General features: G+C 36.3%; 1 protein-coding gene across 3 annotated transcripts in view; it reads left to right on the top strand.

Moving 5' to 3' along the window:
• ATR (Ataxia telangiectasia-mutated and RAD3-like protein) overlaps positions 1–27220 on the top strand; it is a 64387-nt gene that overhangs the window by 5323 nt on the left and 31844 nt on the right. For all 3 annotated transcript variants that reach the window (XR_016363887.1, XR_016363888.1, XM_089825601.1), the window contains exons 3-5: positions 8575–8687; positions 8817–9157; positions 9393–9514. Coding sequence is in view for 1 of the 3 variants with exons in the window: in XM_089825601.1 (XP_089681727.1) it covers positions 8575–8687; positions 8817–9157; positions 9393–9514 (576 nt within the window). In the remaining 2 variants the exon portion in view is untranslated. The remainder of the gene's footprint in view (positions 1–8574; positions 8688–8816; positions 9158–9392; positions 9515–27220) is intronic.

Here is a 27220-nt window from a genome sequence, read left to right as displayed (position 1 = left end):
TACTTGTAGACTCGTATGGGATCTCGATACTAATTGCTTGAGGACAAGCAATTTTAAGGAGGGGAGATTTGTAATGGCCCCTTTCTGGGACATTAGAAATATTGAAATCTTATTTTATATAATGTTAAAATTGACTCTGAAATGTAGGCTCAAATTATCAAAAGGTCAATTTAATGTTATAAAGAGGGCAAAGGGTCAAGGAGGAATAAGATGAAATGCCAGAGGGAAGTTGAAGAGTCACAAGGGAATAGGATGAAAGCTAGAGGGGAGTCCAAGAGTCTTAGTTTGTGTATTAAAAGGGGAAAGCGGCTCATTCCTGGGCATGCTTGATTTATTATTTTCAGATTTTAGTTTCTCTCTTGCGAGAGTGTTTGGAAAGCTCCAGCTTTCAGTTAGTATGAGGATGTAGCCCCTCGTGTCAGTAGACAGTGGATGCAAACCCATTGTCTGTGGAGACATGAATTCAGGTGTTTTGCATGTGCTTACCAATATCTTGGAAAGATGATTATTTTCTTGTGGAGAATCTGCTGGTTTATTGTTACATCATATTATATCTGCCTATGTTGAGTCTGGATATTATATTTAAGAAGAAGTTGATTAAATATCTATTAGAATTTCTACTGGTTTCGGTTGTGGCGGAAAAGATCTGCAATGTTTTATTTCTGAATATATTGCTGAATGGAAAGTTTAGTAAATATTCTGGTTCGGGATATTACATGCTGTTAAAAATAAGAAAGGAAAGTTACTGCTTGATGCTAGATATTCCATGGTGCTTTCTCTTCTGACTGGAATTTGGTATCTAGCCTTGTCCAAACAATCACGTTCGTGCCTCATTCTAACTGATTTGGAGAGTCAGATTCCGATACCAGTGTTTTTAATCTACTCTAAAACTTTTGCCTAGAAGTTTCTTCATTAATTTATGTCCATTAGTTTATATCCTTAGTCCACCCTCTGCCACATTCCATTTCCCCTTTATGTATGTCTCGCAGTCAAGATTTAGACTCGACTTGGTAACATTTTAGTCCGCTCCCTCTGTTAATTGTTACTAGCTTGTTGGTCTACAATCTATCTGCTATCCAGCCACTAACGTTTACCTATGCTTTGCATTGCCCATCTCTTACCACTGGATTCTTATGCCACAATTTTGTCACTTTTCAGGGCTGGTACCAGCAGACATCATAATGAGCTCTGAGGAAAAGCTATTAATGAAAGAGAATGTACCTTGAAGAGCAACCTGAAGGAACACCCTTTGGAAATATACACTGAGACAAAGAACCCTCAGATGCACTTGAATTTGGTTACTCAGGTTAGAACTGGCACACGCTGTATATCAGATAAGTGGACAAATTAAAAGGCAATATAAAAAAGTATAGAAATGGGACGATCACAATTGCTGAGCATATGAATACATCACTAAACCCGATGCAATGAATGCCTTGACATGCTATATCCATTCCATCAAATCTCACAAGGTGCATTAACACACAATCAGAGCTTCCTTTGGAATTTTAAGTATCAATTACCCTTCATCATGATCATTTCTGATAATGATGATCAACAGCATTGGATGGATTGATATTTTTTTTCTCTTTAATGTCTTCTGTAGCTTTAATTTTGAGACCAATCAAAATAATATGCCAGTTTACTGATCCTTAAACAATAGGGAGCTTCCTTTATAGTTTGTCAATAAGGGACGTTTTTTAGTCTTATAATGTGAGAACAACAACTGACAAATTTAAGCAGATTGATTAAGAATAAGAAGCAGTATGATGAATTTAAATACAAATGGAACAAGTATACCATGGAAAATTTTGTTGTAGTGAAAACCCCCTAAATTTTTTGAGTCAAATGCATCTGTGCTTAAAATGGCTTGAACAAATGATCTTTGGCCCTTAAGGTTGCTGGTTTTTTATAATCAGAAATAAGATAAACAGCACACAAAAGAAATGAACAAAAGGCACAACAAATTATCCTGAGAAATCCTCCAACTTGAGGGGAAAAAACCCAGCCACACAAGAATCATTTATTAATGAAAGAGCAGTAGACAGATTTACAGTATGTCCAAAACTAGGCCAAGACTGAAACAATGATCATCATCCCTATGATCTATAGATAATAAATGAAAAGTGTACCCTTTTTATATAATCACTCAGCAAATTCCTTCCTAAAGAATCTAAAACATTGCCTTGACCCTTCTCTGTCTTGCTGTTACAAAGTGTAGACCCCTTGTTGGCTTGACCCTTCTTTGTCTTGACTCTTGACTCTTCAATGACTTGTCCCTTCAAATTGAGGACCCTTTGATGTCTTTAATAAAAGAGTAGATTATTTATATATTTCAAATTGGGAGAAATATATCCCTTGAAGCTATATCTCCATTACTTCCTCTTAGGGAGGGAGGTATCTTTCTAGATATCCATGTCATGGAATCTCTCAACATGACACACACAATGTGTACACTCATTTGTGGAAGTTTTTTTATCACAAAATCTCTCAACATGATAACATCATGATGTCCACCATGGCTACTCCCATGTGTGGAAATAAACATATACACAAGCTCTCATCATAGATTCACTCAACGTGATGTCATCATCTCTCAACATTACATCCACCATGGCTACTCCCATGTGTGGAAAGAAGTATACATAAGTTGTCATCACAAAATCACTCAATGTGATGTTGTCATTGAATTTCTCTTCATGATGTCCACCATTGCTTCTCCTACATGTGGAAAAACAACATCTCTCAAGGGCTCTCACCTCATATTTCTTGTCTTGGAGCAATGTACATTAAAGAGCAACATCTCTTCAAGGTCTTTTATCTCATATTTCTCCATCTCAAAGAAATGCATTGAAGAGCAACATATCTTCAGGGGCTTTCACCTCTTATTTCTCAGCCTCAGAGAAATATGCATTTTAGCACACAATAAGAGCAACTGATGTTCAGACTCCCTCTCAGCAAGGGCAACATTCTCACAGCTTTGATTATCACTGTCAATTATAGTTGGCTCCAACGTTTGATCAAATAAGGAGTTTTCGAAGCCACATTGCTTCACGAGCTTATTGATCCTCTACAAAGGACTTGACACCCTCCCTATGTTGCTCAAACTCCCTTTGAATCTTCTTGAGCCTAAAAAAACCCTCCCTTTTTAGCTCATCAAGCTCTCCCTTTAAGTAATTATTAGTATTCTCCAGTCTTGTCTTCATCACATTCTCCAGTGCATGACCTCTTTGATTGGTTTCCCTGATGGCCTCTGGTTCACATCACTTCCTCTAATTCTAAGCCAAGCAATATAATGGACATGCTTTGCCCAATACAAGGTAAGAACCCATAGATTGCAATCACATCCAGATACAAGCCTACTATTTGTAAATTCTTGACCAGAACTTACTCAAATGAGCATTCAGTGCATCTATTGATGGGACCTTGGCTTCCATCTCCAACAATTGATACAGTAGTAAACACAACGCAAATGGCCAAAGTGGCAACTCTCTTGATTCTGCCAAGGTTTCCTTAATAATGTCGGTTCTTTAAATCTTGAACTATTCCATTGTAGTGTCTTTATCTTCAATTTAATTTCCAATTGCCAATATTAGAAAGTTTGTGTCATAAATATCAAAACCTAACAATAGAAGGTAGTTTCCATTAGAATATTTGGGCAAAACATCAAATTATATAAATGATAACAATTTCAGATAATATCATTGCAGATCTATAATACTCAAATATAACATCCCAATTTAAACTATAAACTCTATAGTCACAATGTTAGATTTGATAATAGGACTTAATCTACAGATTTGTCCAGCAAGATACCCAATATATGCTTCAAACCTTGCCCATTTCCATGTTGTAGTTGCTTCAATAATATATAATAAATACACACACATGTTGTCGCAAGTGTGTAATAATGAATTGCTTAGAAATGGAGCATGCTCCAATCTATTCCTTCCACAAAGAAACACCAATTTCTACATCACCTCAAATATCATATGATCTTCTCCAATAAGAGGCTTGCGCACAATCTGTATGCACTTAACGACGGTGACAAAGGTTGAATAATAACAGATATAGAACTGCTAACCTCAATAGTGGCTTCCTAGTCGTGCTTAACAATGGCTTTGTAATTTGTTTCTTGCTTGATTTGTCGAACAATGTCTCCAGAATGGAATCTATGTGGACAGAAAGTTGTTGTTGATCAAAGGCACAATGAGAAGATATGAAGAAGTAACAAGAAGATAAGATAAGATAAATTTATTAATCTCCAACAGGAGACCACAGACAAATCTAAGGGACTGCAGAAACACAAGGAGGTCGTAGCTAGCAGTGGGAACACCAAATGGTGTTCGTGGAAAGAACAATACAAGAAATCAAAAAAGAAGGAGACAAAACAAGAGGCAAGAAGAGCCTAAGTACTTTTCACAGGTGAGGAGTAACCAAGAATCGAAGGATAAGGCCTGAGGCAAAGACGAGCACATGTCCTGGATTGCCTCGAAGAATTGTTAGAGGTAGGGCAGAGCTGTCGAGTGTAACCATTGCAAGGTCTTACAGATTTAGTGTGGCTCTGAGAAGCAGAGGGACGACCAAGCATTCTCTGGCCCTAGGCAGGAGGCAAAAGAGTGAAGGAGGTGATGAACTAGTTCAGGTCCTGTCCCGAAGGGCACTGAGACTCAAGAGTGTGGATTTGGAGCCACATGGCTTCTTGTAAATAAAGTGAAAGGCACCGTTGGTCAGTGTATTTGAATTTTGAAAAAGGAGAATAGGCTTCGACATCCTCTAAACAAGCAGTAAAATCTCCTCTCGATCTCGTAATAAATGGGGCACTGAAAGACAATATGTGTCTTGGACTCCACCTCCCCAAGAGAGCAAAGGTGGGAAATCCTATCCTTTCTGGTAATCTGATGGTCTATCTGAATGCGATACTGATTTGAGCCCACCCTAAAAGAGTCCAAGGAGATGCGATGGGCATGGGTCTAATGGTGAGTGAGGTACCAGGGGTGAACAATGATCCTGTCCTGAATGTCCATGTAGTGCTCAGCGTAGAAGGCCATCATCGGCTGGAGACTCCCCGTAGGGGTAACTAAGTTGTGTAAATGTACTGCTTGTAGATATCTACCCTGACAATCCCATTCAACTCATGACGGGAAGGAAGGAGGTGAGTCGGGGCATCTAGGGAGAACTGGAAAAGGGTAGATAATCAATTGAAATCCCAATCGAACTAGAAGAATATGGTGAAAGTATAACTCTGTGCTTGCTAGTCTATAGAAGGAAAGCAAATAAACAACTGTAGCAACTGCAAAGATATTCTGGACAGAAAAGTTGCTAACTCCCTCCCTTCCTTCAGTTTACTCAATTGCACTAGACACGAACTGCTTCATAAACAAAATATTCTCTAGTGACACTTCTTGGAATGGAATGCATCAGTATTTGATATCATCCATGACAAATATATTGCCTCTTCAAATTAACATCTTCAACAGAGACCAGACACAACAGAGAGATTTCTTTTGGTGGTGAGAACCCAATCAATCAGGAGGCATGAATTAATTAAATATCTGCCTTAGCTTTTAGAATAATTGCCCCTTCACATTATAACTCTGGATGATTTAAGCTTGATGAAATATTCTTTCACGACAAATACAAATATTAAAACATTGGATGGCAAACATATTAAAATGGCTTTAGTCCGTATAGTATGGTCATTAACAGGGGATTCACATCAAATATTAAACCATCAGACTTTCTACAGCAGATATAAATCCTCCACAAAATATGTTCAAACATAAGAATATTTTCTGGCTTCAATTACAATTTGCAAGTAAAACTATGCCATAGAGGGATTAGTTCTATAAAGAAAACAGGCTAGCAAGAACCTGGGACCTGTGCTCTTGAAAGTCATAAGCATTGAAGATGCCCCCATTGTGCTGAAAAGCAGCTGTTCTTGCTGAAACAAACAACAGCAGGAGTCTCTCGCAATGATTTTATCATTCAACACAGCATCAATACCGTGATGCCTGGCCACGGCCAAAATGCAGCTCTTGTTGCCAATATCGAATCTTACAAAGCTTATTTTTGCCCCTTGGAGTAACACTTATCGCCATAGCTCTCCAGCAGGCATGCCACTGTGCTAGGGTATCGCTCTCACTGCGACACCAACAGGCTACAACAAATAAGAGCATAAAAGCATTCCTATTTGCTGAGTCACCAAGCATAGGAAGATGAAGGTGGATCATCCTAGGAGACCAGAACACCCAAAAAAACATCCGAGGAGAATAATGGTAGAGGATAGCCAAATTGGAGAACAGAAAGAGGGCCGTGCAAGAGACACACTACCTCTGAGTCACATGTTGCATTCCAAAAGAATGGTGCCCAACATTCAAAGAAAAAATAAGCAAACTTGAATGCCCTTATTTGCTGTTATCCAACCTGCTCTGATATCATAATGGTTTTTTATAATTAGAAATAAGATAAACAACACACAAAATAAATAAATGAACAAAAGACACAACAAATAATCCTGCGAAAACCCTCTAACTTGAATGGAAAAAAACCCAGCCATACAAGAATCATTTTATTAATGAAAAGGCAGCAGACAGATTTACAATATGCCTAAACTAGGTCAAGACTGAAGCAATGATCATCAACCCTGTGAACTACAGACAATAAATGAAATTACCCTATTTATACAATCACTCAGCAAAGAATATCATTATATATATCAGTGAATTCCTTCTTAAAGAATATAAACATTGCCTTGACTCTTCATTGTCATGCCATTACAAAGTGAAGGCCCTTTGTTGTCTTGACCCTTCATTGTCTTCACTCTTGACTCCTCAATGTTTTTCCCTTCAAATTGAGGACCCTTCGATGTTTTTAATAAAAAAATAGAATATTTGTATCTTTCAAATTGGGAAAAAAAATCTCCTGAAGCTGTATCTCCGAGAAGTCTTTCATAAGACAATAACGCTGAAATGCTCTTGCCTTGACCAATTCCATTTTCTCAACAAGATTTTCTACTCTTTTTCCATAAAACTCATAAACTACAAGAAATTCCATTGAAATCTCACTCTACAGCTTCCAACCAAGAGAACCAAAACCGAAGTCTTAACACACTAAATTGGAACTTATGTTAAAGCAGTCTCACGTGCCCTTTGGAAGCTGAATCGGCCTTCAAAGAAGAGGAAGTGAAAAGTCAGAAATCTTGAACATCTGGATTTGCATGATTGCACAGAAAAAAGTAGCTTCTATTTAGAGTGACAAATGCATTTTCCCACCAAAGATGTGTTGTCACCATTTTGTGAAGAATTTGTATTGTGATGGAAACAAATCCACTGCTCTGTCAGTCTTCCCATATTTAAATTTTCCAGAAGTCATAACTTCTGCATATAGACCCAAAACATGGTCCTTATTTTTCAAAACTGCATTGTTTTTCAGAGGAATTCAAGTATACAATCAAATTCCACTTTTGATGCCAATTTTTTTTTTCCCTTTTGCAATAAACTGAATTTATGACGTCAAATGATAACTAGCGGCAATTTTGGAATGACATTCTCTCTCTCTGCCAAAAATGTTTTAAAGATATTCCAAACCATTTGAAACCTTTTTTCAACATTGATGAAGTTGTCCTTTATCCTAAAACATGCCTATGGGCACAATTCCAAATCTATTGTTTAATTCCATCTCATATAATAAGACTGAAGTTAATCTTACTCAAGGAAACAATGTTGTGAGTAGTAACCCCAACTCTGCATGATTGGCATCCCTCTCGATCGGTGGCAATATGCTTAGAATTTCCTTCAACTGTGGCATCTAATCAATTTCTAGTGGCTTATTACATGGCAAATAGAGGAGCCTTAGCTCCTGCTATATCATTTCCTAGATATCTCCAGGTTACCCTCGCTCAGATAATTTAATATGATTTTGTGGCCCCTTCTCGTCAGGCCTTGGGTTTCACTTTGATGCTCCATCAGAATAAAGCTTACGCCTGTTCATTTGTGGGCATTCCAGAAAATATAAAGTTTTTTTTCTTATTTCCACTAGCCTGTTTAGCAAGGGATGCATTATGGCATTCTGAAAGGAAATTACATTTAAAATATACTCCGTAAAATATGTTAATTAATAAATTAAGTACTAAAAATTCTGTGCCTGTTGTTATTATAGTTGCAAAAGCCTGGATTTTTTCCGGTAGTTTTGTGGCCTGTCTAGTCTTTGACGGTTTATATCTCTCACAAATATAATTGTTTTGCAAAAACATTTGAGGGTATGAATATATTAAACAACCCTTAAACCCCACAGTAAAACAGTTTTTAACTTTTTGCAAAGAACTTTGTCAGTATGAATATATAAAAACCGCTGGTTTAGTAGAAAAATATTATTTCCAATGTTTAGCATCTTTCAAGGTTCGAGAAGACCCCTATTTGTTTGCAACCTGGCAGAGTGTATATGATTTCTACTTTGAAAAAAATTGATGGACACTTTCATTTTTGCATATGCATGAAGAGTTTTTATATCTACTTCTCTTGCTGGGGAAACAATTTAGGATAGCTTCTGAATATAAATTTGCACATTCTGCAGAGGTCGCCACAGTTTGCTTTTTGAGACCACGGCTACGCTTTTGTCTTTGCTTAGCACAGGTGACCGTGGAGCTTATTGTCAATTCTTTTTGGATGCTATGCTGGTTATTGAAGGTAGGTTCATAATGTTAACAAATAATCTTGTTTTTTTCTTGTGCCTGTTGTTTAGATGAATAAATACCTAGTTTTGAAGATATTTTTGATCCAAAAATCTGAACTTGATTTCTAATTACACCGTGGCAGACATTTTGTCCGTTGCATCATTCTTTGCCACAGAATCAGACTTCACAGCTTCTACTGCTTTGTCAATTACATGCTTTGGCAAGTCTTTTTCAGAAGTTTATAGCAGCAGTGCTGCAGCACCTTTCTGCGGTCTTCCTGATCACTCAAAGGCACCAAACAGTCCAGTTATTCTCATTGATATTACAGGAGACACACGGTGGCAGCCATTTGCTAATTGGATTTTGATGTTGCTGAATAGATGCCTGATTGAAAATAGGTTTCAAGTGGAAGGCCTTATTACATCATCATTCATTTCCAAATGTTGTGGTTTACTCTGTTATGGCGATGGTTTACTACAAAGGGTAAGCTTAATTTTCTTCTAATGCCCACAAACTCTTCATGATGTTGGTATTAAAATGATGTGCTGTTTGACATCAGATAGATTTATTTACAATGTTGGTATGTTAGTATCCTATGGTGTGCAATGAATCAAATAAGTCACTTTTGTGACAGAGAGACATTTTCTGTATAGCTTCATCGATTGTATATGTATTGGCATGTTTCTGATGCAAATTTATTGTTGTTTTTCCAATGAAGGCATGTTTTGACTTTGCCCGCATCACATCATTATCGCTGGATGCAGAAGCAATTCCTATCGAGAGGCTTATCCTTTCAATAGTATCCATCTTATCTGATCATGGACCAAGCATTCCATTTAGGTAATTGATGGAATCATAATCAGTTCTTTGTGTGACCACATCTTTACTGTTGCTGTAAATTTTTGTAAGCATCAACCTGTCTACTAGTTCTATTTGCTCGATTCGTGTTTACAGTAAAATTACAGAATACCACAGTATACTCTTAAGATAGTTGATTTTTTGTTGAAACTCATGGTATAATTCTTTCTTAAAACACCTTCGCGAGAAACTTCTATATTTGTTACTTCAAGTTTTATCACCTCAGTTTAATCATATTAGTTTCATTCACTAATTTTGTGAAGGTATATGCTTTCTTGCTTTCTTTTCAATGGAGTGGTGTTGTTGATGGTCTATACTCAGTAATTGATTGAACTGGAGGGACATGCATAATTTGGTTACTGAGTTTTGTTTAACTCCATCATAAAGGAAACTAATTAAAATTTAGAAGCCATGGCTTTTGATAACTCAAGCTTAATCAGGGTCTAAAACGTTGGTCATAAGGCTGTTCCTAGGAAGATCTCAGTAATCTATGAATTTGGGATACTTGATTTTAATAGTAATAGGGTACGGAATCTAGTTCGAGAACTTTAGATGTCTTCTCAGGAGATGTCAGGCATGCTATTTTTTCACATCATTGTTCCATTGCAAATGGAGATCTCGTCTTTTGCTTGGTAGATTAGCAGTTCCTCAGATTAGTCTTAGCTTGGCAGTGATTTTTGAGATTCTTAGATGTTGATGAGGTGTGAGAGATTGAGCACTTGAGAAGAATGGGAAATGGGGAATGTGAGAGATTGAGCACTTGAGAAGAATGGGAAGTGGGGAAGTCAGCTCCTTGTTGAAATTTCCCCCTATAGATATCTATTTGCACCAGATTTTCCAAGTATTCCACATGAACTTATAACCAAAATTTTACATACAAACTGATATCTTTTTATCCAACAAATTGTATTGGAAATCATATGATTTCAGACTGAATCAGAGATATGAAGACAGCCATTGAAATTGGTAAATCATTACAACCTCATTTTCCAAACAGATATGAAACACCTCTATTACTGCAAGTTTGTCTTTAGATGCAAATTTCACAAATTTGCCCATCTGTGAACTCTGTTGCAAATCTTCCTCCAAAGATGAATTGGGTTTCCGTCCAATCCATTGAGAAATCCTGAAGGTTTCCATCCTAAGATTTTCAAAACTAAAAGCCAAAGCTTCCCAAAATTCTTTAAGATAAAACAATAATCAAGTGTAAACCAAGCATGTTGAGAATGAGCCTTTCAATGTTCTTTAATAGCACATCCCAGTAACTCTTTGTTTTCCCTCTGACTCTCTCTTTAAATTCCTTTTCTATTTCTCTTTATTATCCCCTTTAAATTAAAATGACTTTAGTAATTTTCCTTTAAGCTGCATTAAAGTCATTAGATCACTTTATTAAATAATTAAATTGACTTCTAATGTCCCAAAAACTGAAAAAAGAGGACATTACACTAGTGTCAATGAAAATTCCAAACAAGTGGTGGAATTCTGACCTCCTATGACATGCCTTAGCAACATGGAAAATTTGCTCAATCTTAGTCAAGTTGCCCTCGAGGGCATGAGTTTTCTGATCAGTGTCTTGGACTTGTCCTTGTACAGTTTCCGAAAGCATTTTGAAGGAATTTTGGAGTGCAAATCAATCGGCAATGAAGGATTTTAAAATGATGAATTTCCAACCTTTTTTTAAATAGTAATTCAAACACTTCATGGATTTTGACCCAATTCCCATGTATTTTTCCCAACAAGTGTTGAATTTCAGGCAAACTTGAGAAAAGGAAATTCCCAACGCTCATCACCATCCCACCCAACATCAAATGAAATTCCTAAGCAAAGTCTAATTTCCAACTTGATCTTGTGCATGTTCCTAACAAGGATGAGAATCTCAATTTGCCATTGAAGTAAAAATCCAAAAACAAGATGAAATTTTGATTGTTCCACGAAAGTTTTAAAACACAACGATTTTTTTGAGTTGATCACATTGAAATTAACTTAGGAAGGTTGAAAATCGAACATCCTTTAGGACAAACTCCCAATTGCATGTTGAAATCCGCTTGGCATTAAGATGGAAATTGAAATGAAGCAAGAATATTGAATCTACTTTCGAATTGGCCATGTACAATGAAGATTGATCCAAGTCCAAATCTTAATCAAGGTTAGAAATCCGCCCTCTCTTTGGATTGAATTCAAATGCCTTTTGAAGAAACTCATCCTCCATTGAAGAGGAACTTGAAGTACAATGGAAGTAAAATTACTATATAAGTGAAATCCAATGAGCAAGTTGGCCCTCTCTAACCCCAATGGACATGGTTATTGGAAGAGAGGCATATAGAGGTAGATCAAATGCCCCCATTAAAACCACAATTCAACATTTTGCAAGGCAAAAGTAATCAAGTGCAGAGAAGATCAAGGCAGAGCATGCAAGTTAGACAAACAAGATGTAGAAATCAAGTATTTAAGTGTGATCCCACTATGCTTGTTGCCTGGATATTAAAAATTGCTTTGAATTTTTAAAAAAAAATCCTTGTCATGTCAAACTCTGGTTACTCCTTGGATGCACCTCTTTTTAAAGGTTAAAATGATTGCTTCTCCTCAACTTTTTAAGCATTTTTGCCTTTAAAATATCTTTGGCTTGTTCTATCGTTGTCTAGTACTTCAAATTTTTGAAATCTGGCTCTTGAGTCTCAAGTTATCAAAGGTTAACGAAGTCTCCCAAAATACGTGTTTCATCTTAAAATCTTAACCTCTCCATCAAAAAGGTTAAGTTCCCAAAACATGTATTTCCTTCCTAGTCATCAACCATTAACCTCATCTAAAAAAGGTTAAGGTTCGGGTTCCAAAAGACGTATTTCATCGTAAAATCTTAAAAAGGTTAAAATAAATTTCCAAAACACGTATTTTCCACCCAATCATTAACCTTAACCTCTCATCCAAAAAGGTTAAGGTTAGAGGCTTAAAATACGTGTTTCAAAGACAATTATTAACCTGGTGAAGGATTGTGTATGTGAATGGCTCATGATTAGTGATAATGAAAACTCATGTGTATGCGAGAAAGGAGATATTTCTACAGAATTGAGCATCTCATTTCTCATGCATACCAAAGTATGGAAGCAATGAAACAATGAAATTTGCAGGTCTCTACCTCTGATGAGGAGAAAGCACACTATGACAAGTTGATAGAATATTTTATTGACCAATCCGACCATAGACAAGGCATGTAATTTGTTTAACCAAGCTTTTATTCTCTTCCAGCCCAGAGTATTTAGAACGGTGGTGGACACAACAATAAAGAGGCATGTTAATTGTTTGACTAAATGTCTCAAAGCTGTAGAGCAAGGGAATGTGGTCTCTTGTCCAGTAAGCTTCTTCAAGAGAAACAAGCAGGATGACCAAAGCACATGCTTGAACAAACAAATTGAATATGTTCGACAACATTGGCTTAGCATTGCCTGCGAATTGCTCAGAAACTCTAGAACACAACCCAACTTTATGAATCACCATGATTGCAAGATATGTGCAATACTGGCAGGTGTTTTTAATCCAATAACCTTTACTATCATCCTCCAAGATCCTCCAATGTAGAAGTTTAGGTAAACATAGTATTTACACTAATTTGGGTGTAGTGTTTCTTTTATATGATTCTCAGTCCAATTGAAACGTTGAAAGGCAGAATAAAGGGAGAACATGGCATGTATTTGACCGAACATATCATGGACAAGCTATCTCATTAAACACACTTTATAGTTGATAAGAGAGTGATGCTAAGATGTGAACTTTTTAAGAATGGAGACTCTGTGTTCTAGCCATGAGGAAGGGAGTTCGTCTAGATTGCATGCTAACTATATGACAAAATGTCATCATCGCAAGTCCTTTATTATATTGTGCACCAATTGTGACAAATGAAGGATGCATTGTTAATGCTTGACATAATATTGTAAGAACAAAACATCCCTTGGAGCAGTGATGGTGTGAAATGACAATGTTGCAAAGTCAGTGATGCGGAAAATCCAATGAAGCACCTAATGAATATGTCCATAGATACGAGAATCATTTTCTTTCCCCGATGACATATGGGTTTGGTGGATGTGATGTGAATAGAAGGGAGTTTTGTGTGTTACCGGTTTTGGTGAAGGCACGACTAATCTGAGTGCATCTCTCTGACCATGAGCAAAATGATTACATCCACTAGTCGATCTTGAAGGAGGACCTGGAAGAGACTTTAAAAGCCGCCCAATCTGTCTAGCCCGTAAGGAAATTAAGTACATTGCCGACGTGCTGGCTTGATAACCTACACTAGATAAAACAAGGGAAGAGATCACAATTGCAGCGTTTCCCTTCTTTTAAGAACATAATATTGTAAGAACAAAACATCCCTTGAAGCAGTGATGGTGTGAAATGACAATGTTGCAGAGTCAGTGATGTGGAAAATCCAATGAAGCACCTGATGAATATGTGCATAGCTACGAGAATCATTTTCTTTTTCCGATGACATATGGGTTTGGTGGATGTGATGTGAATAGAAGGGAGTTTTGTGTGTTACCAGTTTTCGTGAAGGCACGACTAATCTGAGTGCATCTCTTTGACCGTGAGCAAAACGATTACATCCACCGATCGATCTTGAAGAAGGACTTGGAAGAGACTTTAAAAGCCGTCCGATTTGTCTAGCCCGTAAGGAAATTAAGTACATTGTTGACGTGTTGGCCAGATAACCTATACTAGATAAAACAAGGGAAGAGATCACAATTGCAACGTTTCCCTTTTGTGATAACCTACATGTAATCTTTAGAGTTTGACAAGCAATGACGTAAGGAGAGATCTATTGCTTTTTCTCCCACGCTTTCATTGTTGGCTCTGATTTGATCGATTACATCCACTGAGCACCATATATTCTGGTTACTTCGATTGATTTGGCTGATCAACAGATAATCAGTTTAATATTTTGGTATTTACCTAGAAGAAAAAAATGCCAAGCGGTGGATTTAGAGTTTTACATCTTGTGAGGCCATTTCTCTCAATTTCGCTTGAAGTTCAGACAACAAAAAGAAAAATTACCTTTAGAGAGAAAGTTCTTTACACTGTAATCTCCCTATTTATATTTTTGGTATGCAGCCAGTTGCCTTTATATGGTATACATTCAGCTACAGGGGCAGATCCATTCTATTGGATGCGTGTGATTCTGGCGTCCGATCATGGAACTGTTATGGAGCTTGGCATTACTCCTATCGTGACTTCAGGCTAAGTGATGCAGCTTTTGGTAGGATAAAAGATAATTGAAGTGGACAATATTGTTCAAGAAGATTGTGCACTTTTGAATAGGGCCCAAAAGTTACTTGGTGTCCTGATCACAATTGGTGAAGCAGTTGCATACGTGCTTTCAGGAATGTATGGTAACATTTGGGACCTTGGAGCTGGCAATGCCATCCTTATTACTGTCCAATTTTTTTTTGTTGGTATTATTGTGATATGTTTGGATGAGCTACTTCAGAAAGGCTATGGGTTGGGTTCATGCATTTCATTATTTATTGCAACTAGTGGCATTATAGATTTTGGGTTAATGTTTGTGAGGTTAATGTTTGTGAGTTTAATTAACCTCTCCTAAAGCACATAATTGGGAGGTAGTTATTAACCACGAAAGACTAGTTCTTAACCTCCATCTCTATATAAGGAGTCATTTTTGGCTTTGTAAAGGGACTTTCTGGACTTTTGAATAGGAGAACACTTAGATTAGAATTTTGTTGATAAGATAATATTTGGAAAGTGCATACAAATTTTATCTTTGTAATCAAGAATTCCTCTTAGGTTCTTGGTGCAAGAAAATAAAGGAAAACGCTATTCGAGTTCTCTTCTTTCAAAATCTAAATTGTTAAAAATGTTGATTCTCTTTGCAGTGAGCATTTTCATGGTATTGTGCAGATGTTTATGGATCTTTGGATCAATATTGTGCTAGTGGTAATTCTCAAGCGTAGATCTTAATTGTTGTTATTAACAATTTAAGTTAGTCTAGGAAAGCTTTCAAGTCGTGTGGTGCATTTGTCATCAATGACTTTCTATTGATCTTTTAAAGTTTGATTTCATCTTTATTTGAAAAACTTCAAAATTATGTCATATGAGGGAGCTGCCCCTCTGAACGCAGAGGAAGGCCACATATCAAGAGCCTATCCAACTGTTGTGAACAAGTTGCCACATACACTCCATTGGGCCATTTTCAAGTGACAAATCTGTTTGCCAACAATGCTCAAATGAGATGCAATGAAATAAAGGTTTGTAAAAACCTAGAATTGTTGGAAGGTGCAACTTCAAGGGTCAAGCATTTCAAAGTTGGAAAATTAGAACTTAAATTAAAAAAATCAGAAATTGATTTTGTGAGAACAATAGGTTGCAATTAAGATATCAATGATTTTAGGATGAGAGCTTGTAAATCATTTATAAGAGTTCTCATAGGCTGACTCCTTTCAAGTTCCAATTCAAAGTTTTACTGACTCTTTTCTTGTGAAACAGTTTACTTTTAATACACATTATTTCTCTTGTTTTGCAAAGATTTATACATGGAGCTGAATTGGAGATGGTCGTGAAAGATGATGATCAGGCGAACAACTATATGCAGGGAAATTCAAAGGGCAAGGAGAGATCGTACAACATCAAAAGCAACATGAAGGAAGGAGGACATCATAACTTCAACAATGTAGAGGGAAAGGATTACGAGATGACTTTCTTGCACCTTGCCATGTGAAATGATTTGGTTTTCCATATAGAAAACATCATTAAGATGATCAATGTTGTATATCCAAATGCGTTGAAAACCTCAACCGAGGGCAATGAGAAAATAGCAAATATACACTTCTTATGGAATAAGTGAAGTCAAATAAGGTTGAAACTAATACCCCTAACTGGATATTTTCTGAAAACCCTTAAATGAGACTCAGAATTTTAAACAAATAATTTCCTACAATGCATTTCAGATTTCGTGAAAAAAAACCTACAACATATAAAATTGAGTCTCAAATTGTTATTACATTCAATCTCTAGAAGAAATACATTTTTGCACCTGTCTATTGCAAGAAGATCCTGGGCCAATTCGTACTACTTCTTTTTTGCCATATCAGTCTTGTTTTGTTGCTTTGGATGAAAGTCCAAATAATCAATGAAAGACAAGTCTTTCTGAACATGTGGAGGAAGATTGTTATACTCATCATATATGCTGAGTATTTCAGTTTTTTAATCGAGTTGGAAATGGTGGGTTAACTCTTGTTGTATCTCGATTCTCAACAAGACTTTTTATAACTTTCTCTTGACTGTCAAGCTTTCCCATAGCTTGATACAAGTAGTCTCTCCAAGTAAATGTTCTAATTACTGCACTAATGCTGTGTTGTCCTGCATTCTAATTCACTGAGATTTTGTCAAACAATTGCATCGGTCTGGTAACTTGCTGCACGAGACCACTGATAAGAACAACTAATAATAACCTTTGTCTCAGCACATGTGATTTCCCCCAAACTGTTGTTGTACCTTAAATTTAATATGTTCAAATTAATGTCCCTAATCTATATTAATCTTGTATGAAAGATATCAGTCTAAAACTGCAACCACAATTTTATTCATTAATCCAAAACTGATCTCAATGGAAACGCAGACTGACCGTCAATTATTGCAGTCTTCATTCACCCTCCCTGGAATTCAGTCCTAACTTCTGCAATCCCAATCACCTTTTAAGTCATAAAGTAGAGGTATTCTTCAACAAGAACTACAAGTATACACACCGAGCATGCAATCCATATAAGATTTATTCCTGTTATCTTTAGAGATTTCTTGTGACTTCAACTTCCCTGAGAGCTCAACAGTGATAGTAGACTCTTCAATCCCAAATCTGGACACTCGTTGCCAGAGATTCTTTAGTACAGGCTGACAAAGAAATATCACAGGTAACTATATCTAGTGCCAAACAAAGCCTCAACTCCTTGTTTGATTGAGTTGTAAGATGGTCTCCAACTTTTGGTATTATCTAGAAGCAATAAATCAATGTCTGGGTAATGTCTTAGTATTTGTCACTATGCAAAGAGTTTTGGTAACTAGAGGCCACTGTTCACAGAGTCAAAAATTCTTTGCTAGAGTCACGGTACACCTCTAGCTGTGGTATGACTACCACAGAGCCAAAGTGGCATTCATAACCACAGTGACACAATAGTTTGAACCCCCTGTAAAGGGTTAGCTGACTATATATAAAATGAGATGCAAAATCCATGAAGGAATCAACTCCTGACAAAAATTAATCCAACAGTAATTTCGTGCAACATACTCCAGCAGTCCTGTTGCATATATCGCTCAAATCTGTAGATAAATAATGCTTAGGAATATTCAATCATCAAACACAGGGAATGGCTGAGTCATAGAAACTTCGTGTTCTTCAGCTCATAGCCCTTCGATTGGTGCGAACAGAAGTTAGCGACCTTTAATCTCTGTCTCTAAATCAAGACATTGTGCCTTCAATGACATTTACTTTGCCAAGACCAAAGAATTGACGCTCATAACCTGCAAAAATTCATCGACATGAATGTTCTGCTTCACCTGATAGATAGACTTATTCTCCAGAATTTAGATATATTTTTGGCCAAAGTTTAGAATCAATAAGCATCTGATAGTTATTGTCTCCTTCCAATTGTTTTGTTCAACTTTGCACCTGACGTTTAATGCTTTAAAAATGGCAAGGCTTCACTTTATAAAGCCCGTAAATTAAATTTTTGGCAACTTTAAATATTTTGGGCTCAAACTATAGTCATTCCTGACAAATATAGGAGACATTTGATTAATAAATTTGCTCTTAGGTCTCTGTAGTCAATTAAAATGGCTTCCTGAAATATCATCCCCAATCTTATACATTCCAAGGTTTTGGCAAATAATGTGCACAGGTCGTTTTATATCAGTTTGAAAGTTCTGGAGAAATTGGGCCCCATGATTATTTATAAATTGAATGATATGCCCGTATATTATAAACTCTGTTGTAGACCATGGCCAAATGCACACATATTTTGAGTGGTCCCACTTTAATCAACACCAAACTTGAAGATACATGGCCAATAGGAGGGTTTACTTTAAAAAATATTATGTTTTGGCATCAAACTAGTCACAGCAAAAAAATTGTCCAACAACCTTATTTTTTGTTGGTCATGTGTGGCTCACAATTAAATAGATTATAGTTCCACAACTTTAACTTTGAGCTCAATATGTCACCAGACCTGATAAAAATATAAGAAATTAAACAGTGCAGTAACTCTCAAATATTTGATATGGAAATGCACGCCCCTCATTGGCTGAATACACCGGCACTAATAAAACCTTTCTGAAAATATACTCCACTGGCTGGCAGGTTTGATGCTCTGATACCACTGTAATATCTCTAACCGGATATTTTCTTTAAACCCTTGAATGAGAGACTCAAATTTTTAATAAATAATTTCATACAATGCATTTCAGATTGCATCAACAAAAACCCATAACTTAAGAGATAAAAATGAGTCTTAGATAGTTTTTACATTCAATCTCCAATAGAAATAATATTTCATTGAGGCTCTTCGGTAAAATAACTAATAAATCCAATCGTAGATATAGAAGCTACAACAAGGTTGGACAATAGAAAGCTGAACCTGGAATACAACGTGAAACACTTGCGCAATGTCTCCAATTGGCAATGTGGTTGCATCCATTGTCTTCTGGCACGAGGGTTTCCGTCTTAAGGATAGATGAGAGTTGAAGCTTTCCAAATAACTCTCCGAGAGAGAAACTAAAATCTGAGTCATAAAAATGCTGGAAATGAGCTCCATCTTCCCTTTTAAGAACAAACAAGTGACTCTTCGCATTCCCATTTTTGTTACTTTATTTCCTATTTAAATAAAAACCTTTTCCCCTACTTAAGGAAACAAAGTGCACATAGATAATAAAATAACATTAACAATATGAGCTTAAGTTATAGTCATAAAATAATAAATCTGTTAAATCTTCAGACATTAAAATCTCCCATTAGACGAACTCGGATATGCATGTCTGATTGCTCGCCAAAAATCTCTCTACAAGACCCGTCTAGTCCCACCTTGAAATGCCAAGGATGATGAGTCTGCTAACTTACTAAATATAGTAAGTGCTTGGAAACCCCACTAAAACAATCTCGATTAGCCTACAACTGAAATTGCCTAGACCAAAAATTGCTTTGATCGTGACCAAGGCAAAACAGGTAATGGTGCAACAAAACTCATTGGCTAGAAATGGGGACATGACATTGAAGGACAAAACGGTTGCATGGAAGATGATGGTGAACAAACGATGCAAGTGATAGCATCATGGTCAAGCCCAAACAAGTGACAATGAAGGTTGACAAGTTCAAGTCATGGAGTAGGATCAAGGTAAAGATATAAGGCCAAGAATAATTTCAAGAACATTTTTGAGAAGATTTGCAAAACAAGGAGGATGATTGAGTAGAGTTGAAATAGGGATTACAAGGTAAGCATGCTAGGGTGGCATGCTCTCATCTTCAACCAATCAAGTTATTCCAAGTTGGTATGCAAAATACATTTGATGTACTCCCACTAATTAAATTTTCTCATTGGTTAACATTTAATTCTTGTAGGGATAGTTAAGGCAAACCCTAATTAGGATTATTTTAAATAATCTTAGTTGTTCATCTTGAGTTAATTTGAGTTGTCCATTGCACTTGAGGCCTCTATATAAGGCTTGCTCATTTCATTTGAAAGGGATATTCTGTTGATTCATGGTAAATAATTTTGGTATTTTAGAGTGTTGCATGGTTTCCTACTCCTCACTTAGATAGGATTTGCTTTTGTTGAGTAGATGATGAAAGATTTTATTATTGATTCATGGTGAAACTTTATGTGAACATACCTTTTGCTTCTTGTTATTTCCAAGTTGTAGTGCAAGGTTAGGCTGAATTCATTGCAAAACACTTTTAACTTCAATTGCTTTATTGTCATTGACTTGTATAAGCTATTTGAAAATTATTTACACATCCTTAACAGATAGCACTCTCCTTGCATAGTTGTTTAATTTGACAAAGCAAGGACAGATTAGTTTCACATCATCATCAATAGTCTCTTGCATTGGTTGAGCTAGCTTAGATTTCTAAACCCATCCATTTTGTACTTTGTTTCAAGATCCTCATTAGAAGTAGTTAAAGCACTTGCATTGCCAAACTCAATTGTCTCTGAAAAGTTGATAGATTTCGATGAATGAACAATGTAAGTCCCCATGTGATTACTAACAAATCACATTGTTCAACTGAATAGTGTCCAAAATTAAGTTGCATGTATGCATTGTAAACCTTGGGGTCACTTCACATGATCAAAATTGTTACATTGTTTAGCATTTGGAGCTTCCTTGTTCAAGAGAGGATAAAATGCTTTGTATTGTATTTTGCACATTGGGTGGGTAAAACTCACATTATTGAGATACTATTGCTAGAGTTATAGCTTGAAGTGGTTTGAGATCAAGCACAAACCAGTAGTTTGTGGTAAAGTCTACTTAATCTTTAGGCAGTTCAAACTTTTCCAATGTCGTCACTAGTATTCAATTCTAGTTCCACTTTTTTCCCTCTTGTTGAATTGCTCTTTCGATTGGTTATTAATCAAAGGCCCTCCATTATCTAGGGCAGGAAGTTAGATGCCCTAAATATACATGTGGAATAGGTATACACGTAGCTTGCTGTGTCAAAGAATATAAAAGATATCTAATGCATGCTTTGAAAATATATAATCTAGGGCAGGTTGTGTTAAAACACGTAGGAGGCCTTGTTGCCAATTTTGAGAAAACTTGTTTAGATATTCTCTGGAGATGAAGATGTGAAATAACATTTGCATGTTTTTTAAATGTTAAGGAACTCCTTTGATTTAATGGCCCACATGGAAATGAAATAAAATGCAAATTTGCAGAACGTGTAGTTATGTACCATTAATTAACTATGGAATCATAAAGAATACAACTAAGATGAGCCATTTTTTATTGTCCGCATCTTTTCAATGAATGCAATACAAATTTTCCTTGGCTACACAATTTTTTCAAGATATTTGTCGAGGCTAAGGCTTTGTTGCACTTGACATTGATCTTACAAAGTGTGAATTAATTTGAGTGGGTGGATATAGTATTGCACACATTACAGTACACTAAGTAGGCGATAAACCCAATCTAACATACAAAAAACCAATATCTTACAGAGTTTTAGGTTATGAGGTACCAGGTGCATTGCAATCAAAGACGGGAAGTTTTTTCTTCCAAAGCTTTGAGGAGGGTAGGGGGATGATTAAAAATCATATAAATATTTATATTTGAAAAACACTTACAAAACATATAATGAAAATTTCAATTTATAGTATTTGTAAAAAATAGTAGAAAAATATGTTGAAATATTTTACAAAGTTAAACAATTTGATAACCAATTTTTTAAATCATCAATGATAAGTAGTGAGTTTAAGATATAAAATTCAAGTATAATGCTACAAGGTAAAATTGAATACAAAATATAGCTCTTTATTTGATGTAAATATTGTGACTACCAATTGATCCAATATTCAATGATAAGCATTTAATACTATATAGTAAAATTGAAGACAAAATCTATCACATTATTTGATGAATATGTTGTGGCATACTTCTCATTGCTTGAACTGCTAGATTTGTCTAGCTTTGTAATTAGACCATGAACAATTCTATATCCTTGTCAATCTATGATGAATCCTCAAGCTCCACACCCCATTGTGTTACCAAACTCTTCTTGTAGACAATTTGCCTTGCGATCCATGAGACACAAGGCACTACTTACAATCTCAAGCTTCTCTACTTTCCTTGAGATAAGCCTATTCCTCCAGAGAGAGATGTTGGTTCTGATCAATTCCTCTTAGCAATAGAGGAACTATGAACTTTTGACAAGAGCCAAATCCCCATTTTGTGTATTAATGGAGGACCATACATTTTCTACCTACTCATTGGCTCTGCTACAAGAAGATTCCCTATCCATCTTTCATGAACTCATGTAGTCCCTAAGTTCAACAAATTTGGTTTACTTGTGTCATGTCAAATCAATGCAACTTCTTTTGTATAAAAAGCCTTTATGAAGCTTTCCTTCACCTCCATGCCATTTATACAAAAAAATCTACTAGGCACCTACAAATTCCTCTTCTAATTTAGTGAATAGGTGGCTATGTGCCAAGTGTTGATCTTGTTTCACATCTATTGAATCTATGTGCTCATTGGAGAACTACAAGGTTGGATCTTTGGGATGAACAACAATCCACATTTGGTTGAGGATGCTATTGATGCACGTATATCTCCCCATCATTTTGTGTATTAATGGAGGACCATACATTTTCTACCTACTCTTTGGTTCTGCTACATCAAGATTCCCTATCCATCTTTCATGAATTCATGTAGTCCCTAAGTTCAACAAATGTTGTATACTTGTATCATGTCACATCAATACAACTTCTTTTGTATTAATAGCCTTTATGAAGCTTTCCTTCACCTCCATGCCATTTATACAAAAAAATCTACTAGGCATCTACAAATTCCTCTTCTGATTTAGTGAATAGGTGGCTATGTGCCAAGTGTTGATCTTGTCTCACATCCATTATGTGCTCATTGGAGAACTACAAGGTTGGATCTTTGTGATGAACAACAATCCACATTTGGTTGAGGATGCTATTGATGCACACATATCTCCCCAAGGATGGGAGTTTAAAGCTCCATATTTGATCATTGCGAAAACTAGGGATATGAAAAATGTTCTATATTTGGCATCCAAACAAAAAATATCATTCTTCATCTCTTCCCCTACCCTCAACCCTTTCTCTATCGTTATGTTGTCCTACTAATTCCACTTGTGTCATAAACATTAGCTACAATAGTTCTTTCTTGCAATCCTTACATCTCTAGCAAAATAAAGGAGGCATATTTCTTTTTGAAGTGTTCGGGAATTTGTTTTAGATTTTTTAAACAATGCATGTGAGGTGTGGTGGTTGCAGATAAACATCTAACATCCCTTGCATTGTCCACAACATGTTGATTCACTCAATCTGCTAATGTCCTTGAGTACATTGTTCATGGCATTCACATAAGGGTTGATTAGATATGCTTCTAGTATAATTCCCTATAATAGGCCTAATCGAATATTTTCTCGTTTTCCCTTTTTTCAGTATATTCAAAACTGAATATTGCAGATGTATTACGAACACAATCGAAAACAGTAGAAATACCAACCGGCATTTGCCCAACCTCTTCTTGAATATAATATTCAGACTCAATTATAAGCAAATGTAATACGAGACAACAATAAAACTAGAAGCTTCTCCACAAGATAATAATCCATTATTTCACAATAACATTCAAGATGTCGAGCATTTGACCATGTGTTACAAACCAGTAAGATAAAACTAGCAAACTCTTTTAACTCCTTAAAATGCGTTATTGCATTATACAACACTATAACCAATACAAAAACCCAATCTTAAATATAGATTAACAGTCAGATTGGAATACTAGAATAAGAACCTGTAAGCGTGAATGAAACACCTGAACTGATGTTTCTCGAGACAATGGGTTTGCGTTCACTGTCTGCCAGCACGAGGGGCTACGTCCTCAAATTAGCTGAAGGCTAAAGCTTTCTAAAAAACTCTCACAAGAGAGAAAACTAAACTGAATCATAAATCAAGCGTGCCTAGGAATGAGCCTCTTTCCCCTTTAATACACAAACAAAGATTCTTTGATTCCCATCTGGGTTTCGTCTTATTCCCCCGTGGCTCTTCAACTTCCCTCTGGCTTTTCGTCTTATCTTTCCTCGTCCTTTTTAGCCCACTTTGAATATTAAATACCTTTTATAAATAAAGTCCATGCTTTCATAGTCAATTTTAATATTATATAGATGTCCTTTAATCTAATGTCCCAAAAGGGGGATATTACAAATCTCCCCTCTTTAAAATTGCTTGTCCTCAAGCAATCAGTACCAGGATCGTATATGAGTCTACATGTAGCCTTGTAGTCCAATCTGAAAACAAACCCGACCACACTGCGAAGCAAGGTGTCACTTTGCAATCTATCTCTCAATCGGATTCGTGGATCCCATATGGCTCTCCAAAAAAATTTTGCACTTGTAAACTGAACCGCTCTGATCGTCACTGGTACCATTGAGTCTAACCTCAAATTGAGTAGAATTACAACAAGGTCCTCAATAAGCCAAAAATACATATGATCAACACCTGGATCCCAAACCTTGTTGTCGTAACCAGTCGATATGATTAGATAGAAATGTATCAGTGAACTATGCATAAACCAGTAGATGATTACAACCCGATCGAAATAGATGATGTAATAAACAAGTCGCTCAAAAATTGAAGGTAACACCCTGGGCACAACAAATACCAAATTGTCATCTTCAAATCTTCGAGTACATAGGTACTATGAAAAAGAGTGGAGTTGAAAGAACATTCCCTACGATCAACATATAACTCTCCTCAAAATTGCACCAAAATTTATCCAAAGGCTGATGTAAATAATCCAACCAACTCCTGTATGGTGTGAAATCAAGAACCCAATGTGGACTAATCCTATGATGCCCAATCGTAGTCAGATCACCACTTCCATCTTGTGACCCATATTCCTTGTTAGGACTCGAACCAGTATTCCCTCTCCTGAGATCAGAATCATCTCCTTCATAATAATCAAAAGGAGAGTCCCCATTTACCTCAAATAGTGTATTATCGGAAATCCGATCAGCATCAACTTCAAACACGGGGTTATCAATAAGCTGAAAGTGATCTAAAACTCTGGCACTTGATCGCTTGGGGCAATTATTCAAAGCATGCGTTTGCTGAATGCTATACATTTCATCAATTACCTCTAGGAAGAATTCTTGCCTCTCTTTATCCTCCTGCTTCTGAGAGTGATTCGTGATCCTAATGTGATTTGTTGCTTCCTGAAGGGAAATCCGAGCATCATTCAATGCCTCCTGTGTTTCCTTAAGCTCTTTATTGACTCCTTAATCTGATTCCTTTCTTTATTCCGCTGATCAACATTTGTTTCAGCAACCTTAAGAATGTTATCCCTTTCGAAAAGCAAATATAAATAATCTGATTTCATATTTTCAAGAGCTGTTTTGATCACTTGCAAATCAGAAACAAATCAATCTGCTTCCATTCCCTTTTGAACCTTCCTGTAGAGATCTTCCACCATTTTGTGAATGCTGTCATAACGAACGAACGATGCCACAACCATGTCTTCACTAACCTTTAGCTGGTTCTTTAAGGCATGCATCTTATTATTGTTATGTTGATAAAACTTATCTTCTTGTAGTGTCATCTTGGACTTTTCATGGAAGTTAATATCACGAGTATAAGAAACATCTGGTTCATCATATAAGGACATCAACGTGTTGTTACTTTGAATACAACTCGCCTCATCAACATGTTTGTCAAATCTAACCTCCAAATCACCAACGTAGAAACTTGTATGTTCCTTATCCACGTTTGAAATCATTCTATTTACATTTTTCCTTGCGCTTGTTTGAATTTCTTTTACCTTGTCTTCATTATCATAATTCCCAAAACAGGATCAGGGTTACTATTGTCCTCACAGGTCAAGCAATTTTGTGCTTGCCTTATAGGAATTGCTTCAACTCTTAGGCGAGTTCTTCGCTATCAATGACACAACTTTCTTCATCACGACATCATTGTAAGTTGTTGTAGGAGACGTTATTCACATGATCTCTTTGAGACAAGAAGCATCCACACAGTTAACCCATTTATCTGGGTGCTCTATGAACTTGGGCTGGACCAAGGTCACCATTGAAGGTTGTAAAGCTCAAATTAAGAGTCTACAATCTGCCTTCTCTACATTGGTCAAATGAGTTTCTATCTCGTCCAATTTGGATAGAACATCATTTGAAGATTCCATTTGTTCTAATTGCCACCTAAGTATGTATAGCCTACCCAATTGTTTTTCCCTTTGTAAGTTTCTTAGTTGTTCACCATTATAGGTGTCATTAAAATCTTTTGAAAACACCTTGTGTTTCGGATTTTCCGTTGGCTTAATTTGCTTCCTTCAAATTGAATTTGGATGCACTGAAGATTACACCTGCTTCCACCAACAAGTTTTGCATTGTTCTATTATGCTTGCTTAAACTCAAAAAATTTGTAAAATAGTTTACATATAATTTGATATGATCTTTGCACCAAATTGCATTGCTTTGCTCACTTTTCACCTTTGTAGAACTTCTTGAAGAGTTTATATTCAGTCAACCCCAAACTCTTACCATCCAACAATTTGTATTGGAATTTTGCTAATCCCGACATGTACAGGCTTAGCCGGTATCATCATGGAATTTCGCATAGATTAGTACTCTAATACTAATATATAACTTCCCCTTTCCATCTTGTTAGAATGCAACCTCAGAAGCTGAACTGTGCTTCATTGAGTATGTGAGACCCTACAGTTATAACTCCCTCTTGTAGCTGTGTCGAGATTGCCAGACTCTTTACTGTCTCTACCCCACGTTGTTGGAACTAATATTTTGTGAGATGTCTCTTCAAAACTCTATTCCCAAACTCCTAAAAATCGCCTGCTCAGTCTGCAACTGTTGTTATCTAGCATCGATAGTCCCAAGACCATCTACAGATGATGTAGGTACTACTAACTAGAAGGGGTTGCGTTCCA

Source organism: Cupressus sempervirens, chromosome 4 (genome assembly GCF_028749045.1).
Source record: "Cupressus sempervirens isolate cs-2001-9-10 chromosome 4, ASM2874904v1, whole genome shotgun sequence".
In the NCBI taxonomy this organism is placed as follows: Eukaryota; Viridiplantae; Streptophyta; class Pinopsida; order Cupressales; family Cupressaceae; genus Cupressus; species Cupressus sempervirens.
The sequence above is the reverse complement of the archived record's forward strand: the minus strand, read 5'-3'. Positions and strand labels throughout refer to the sequence as shown.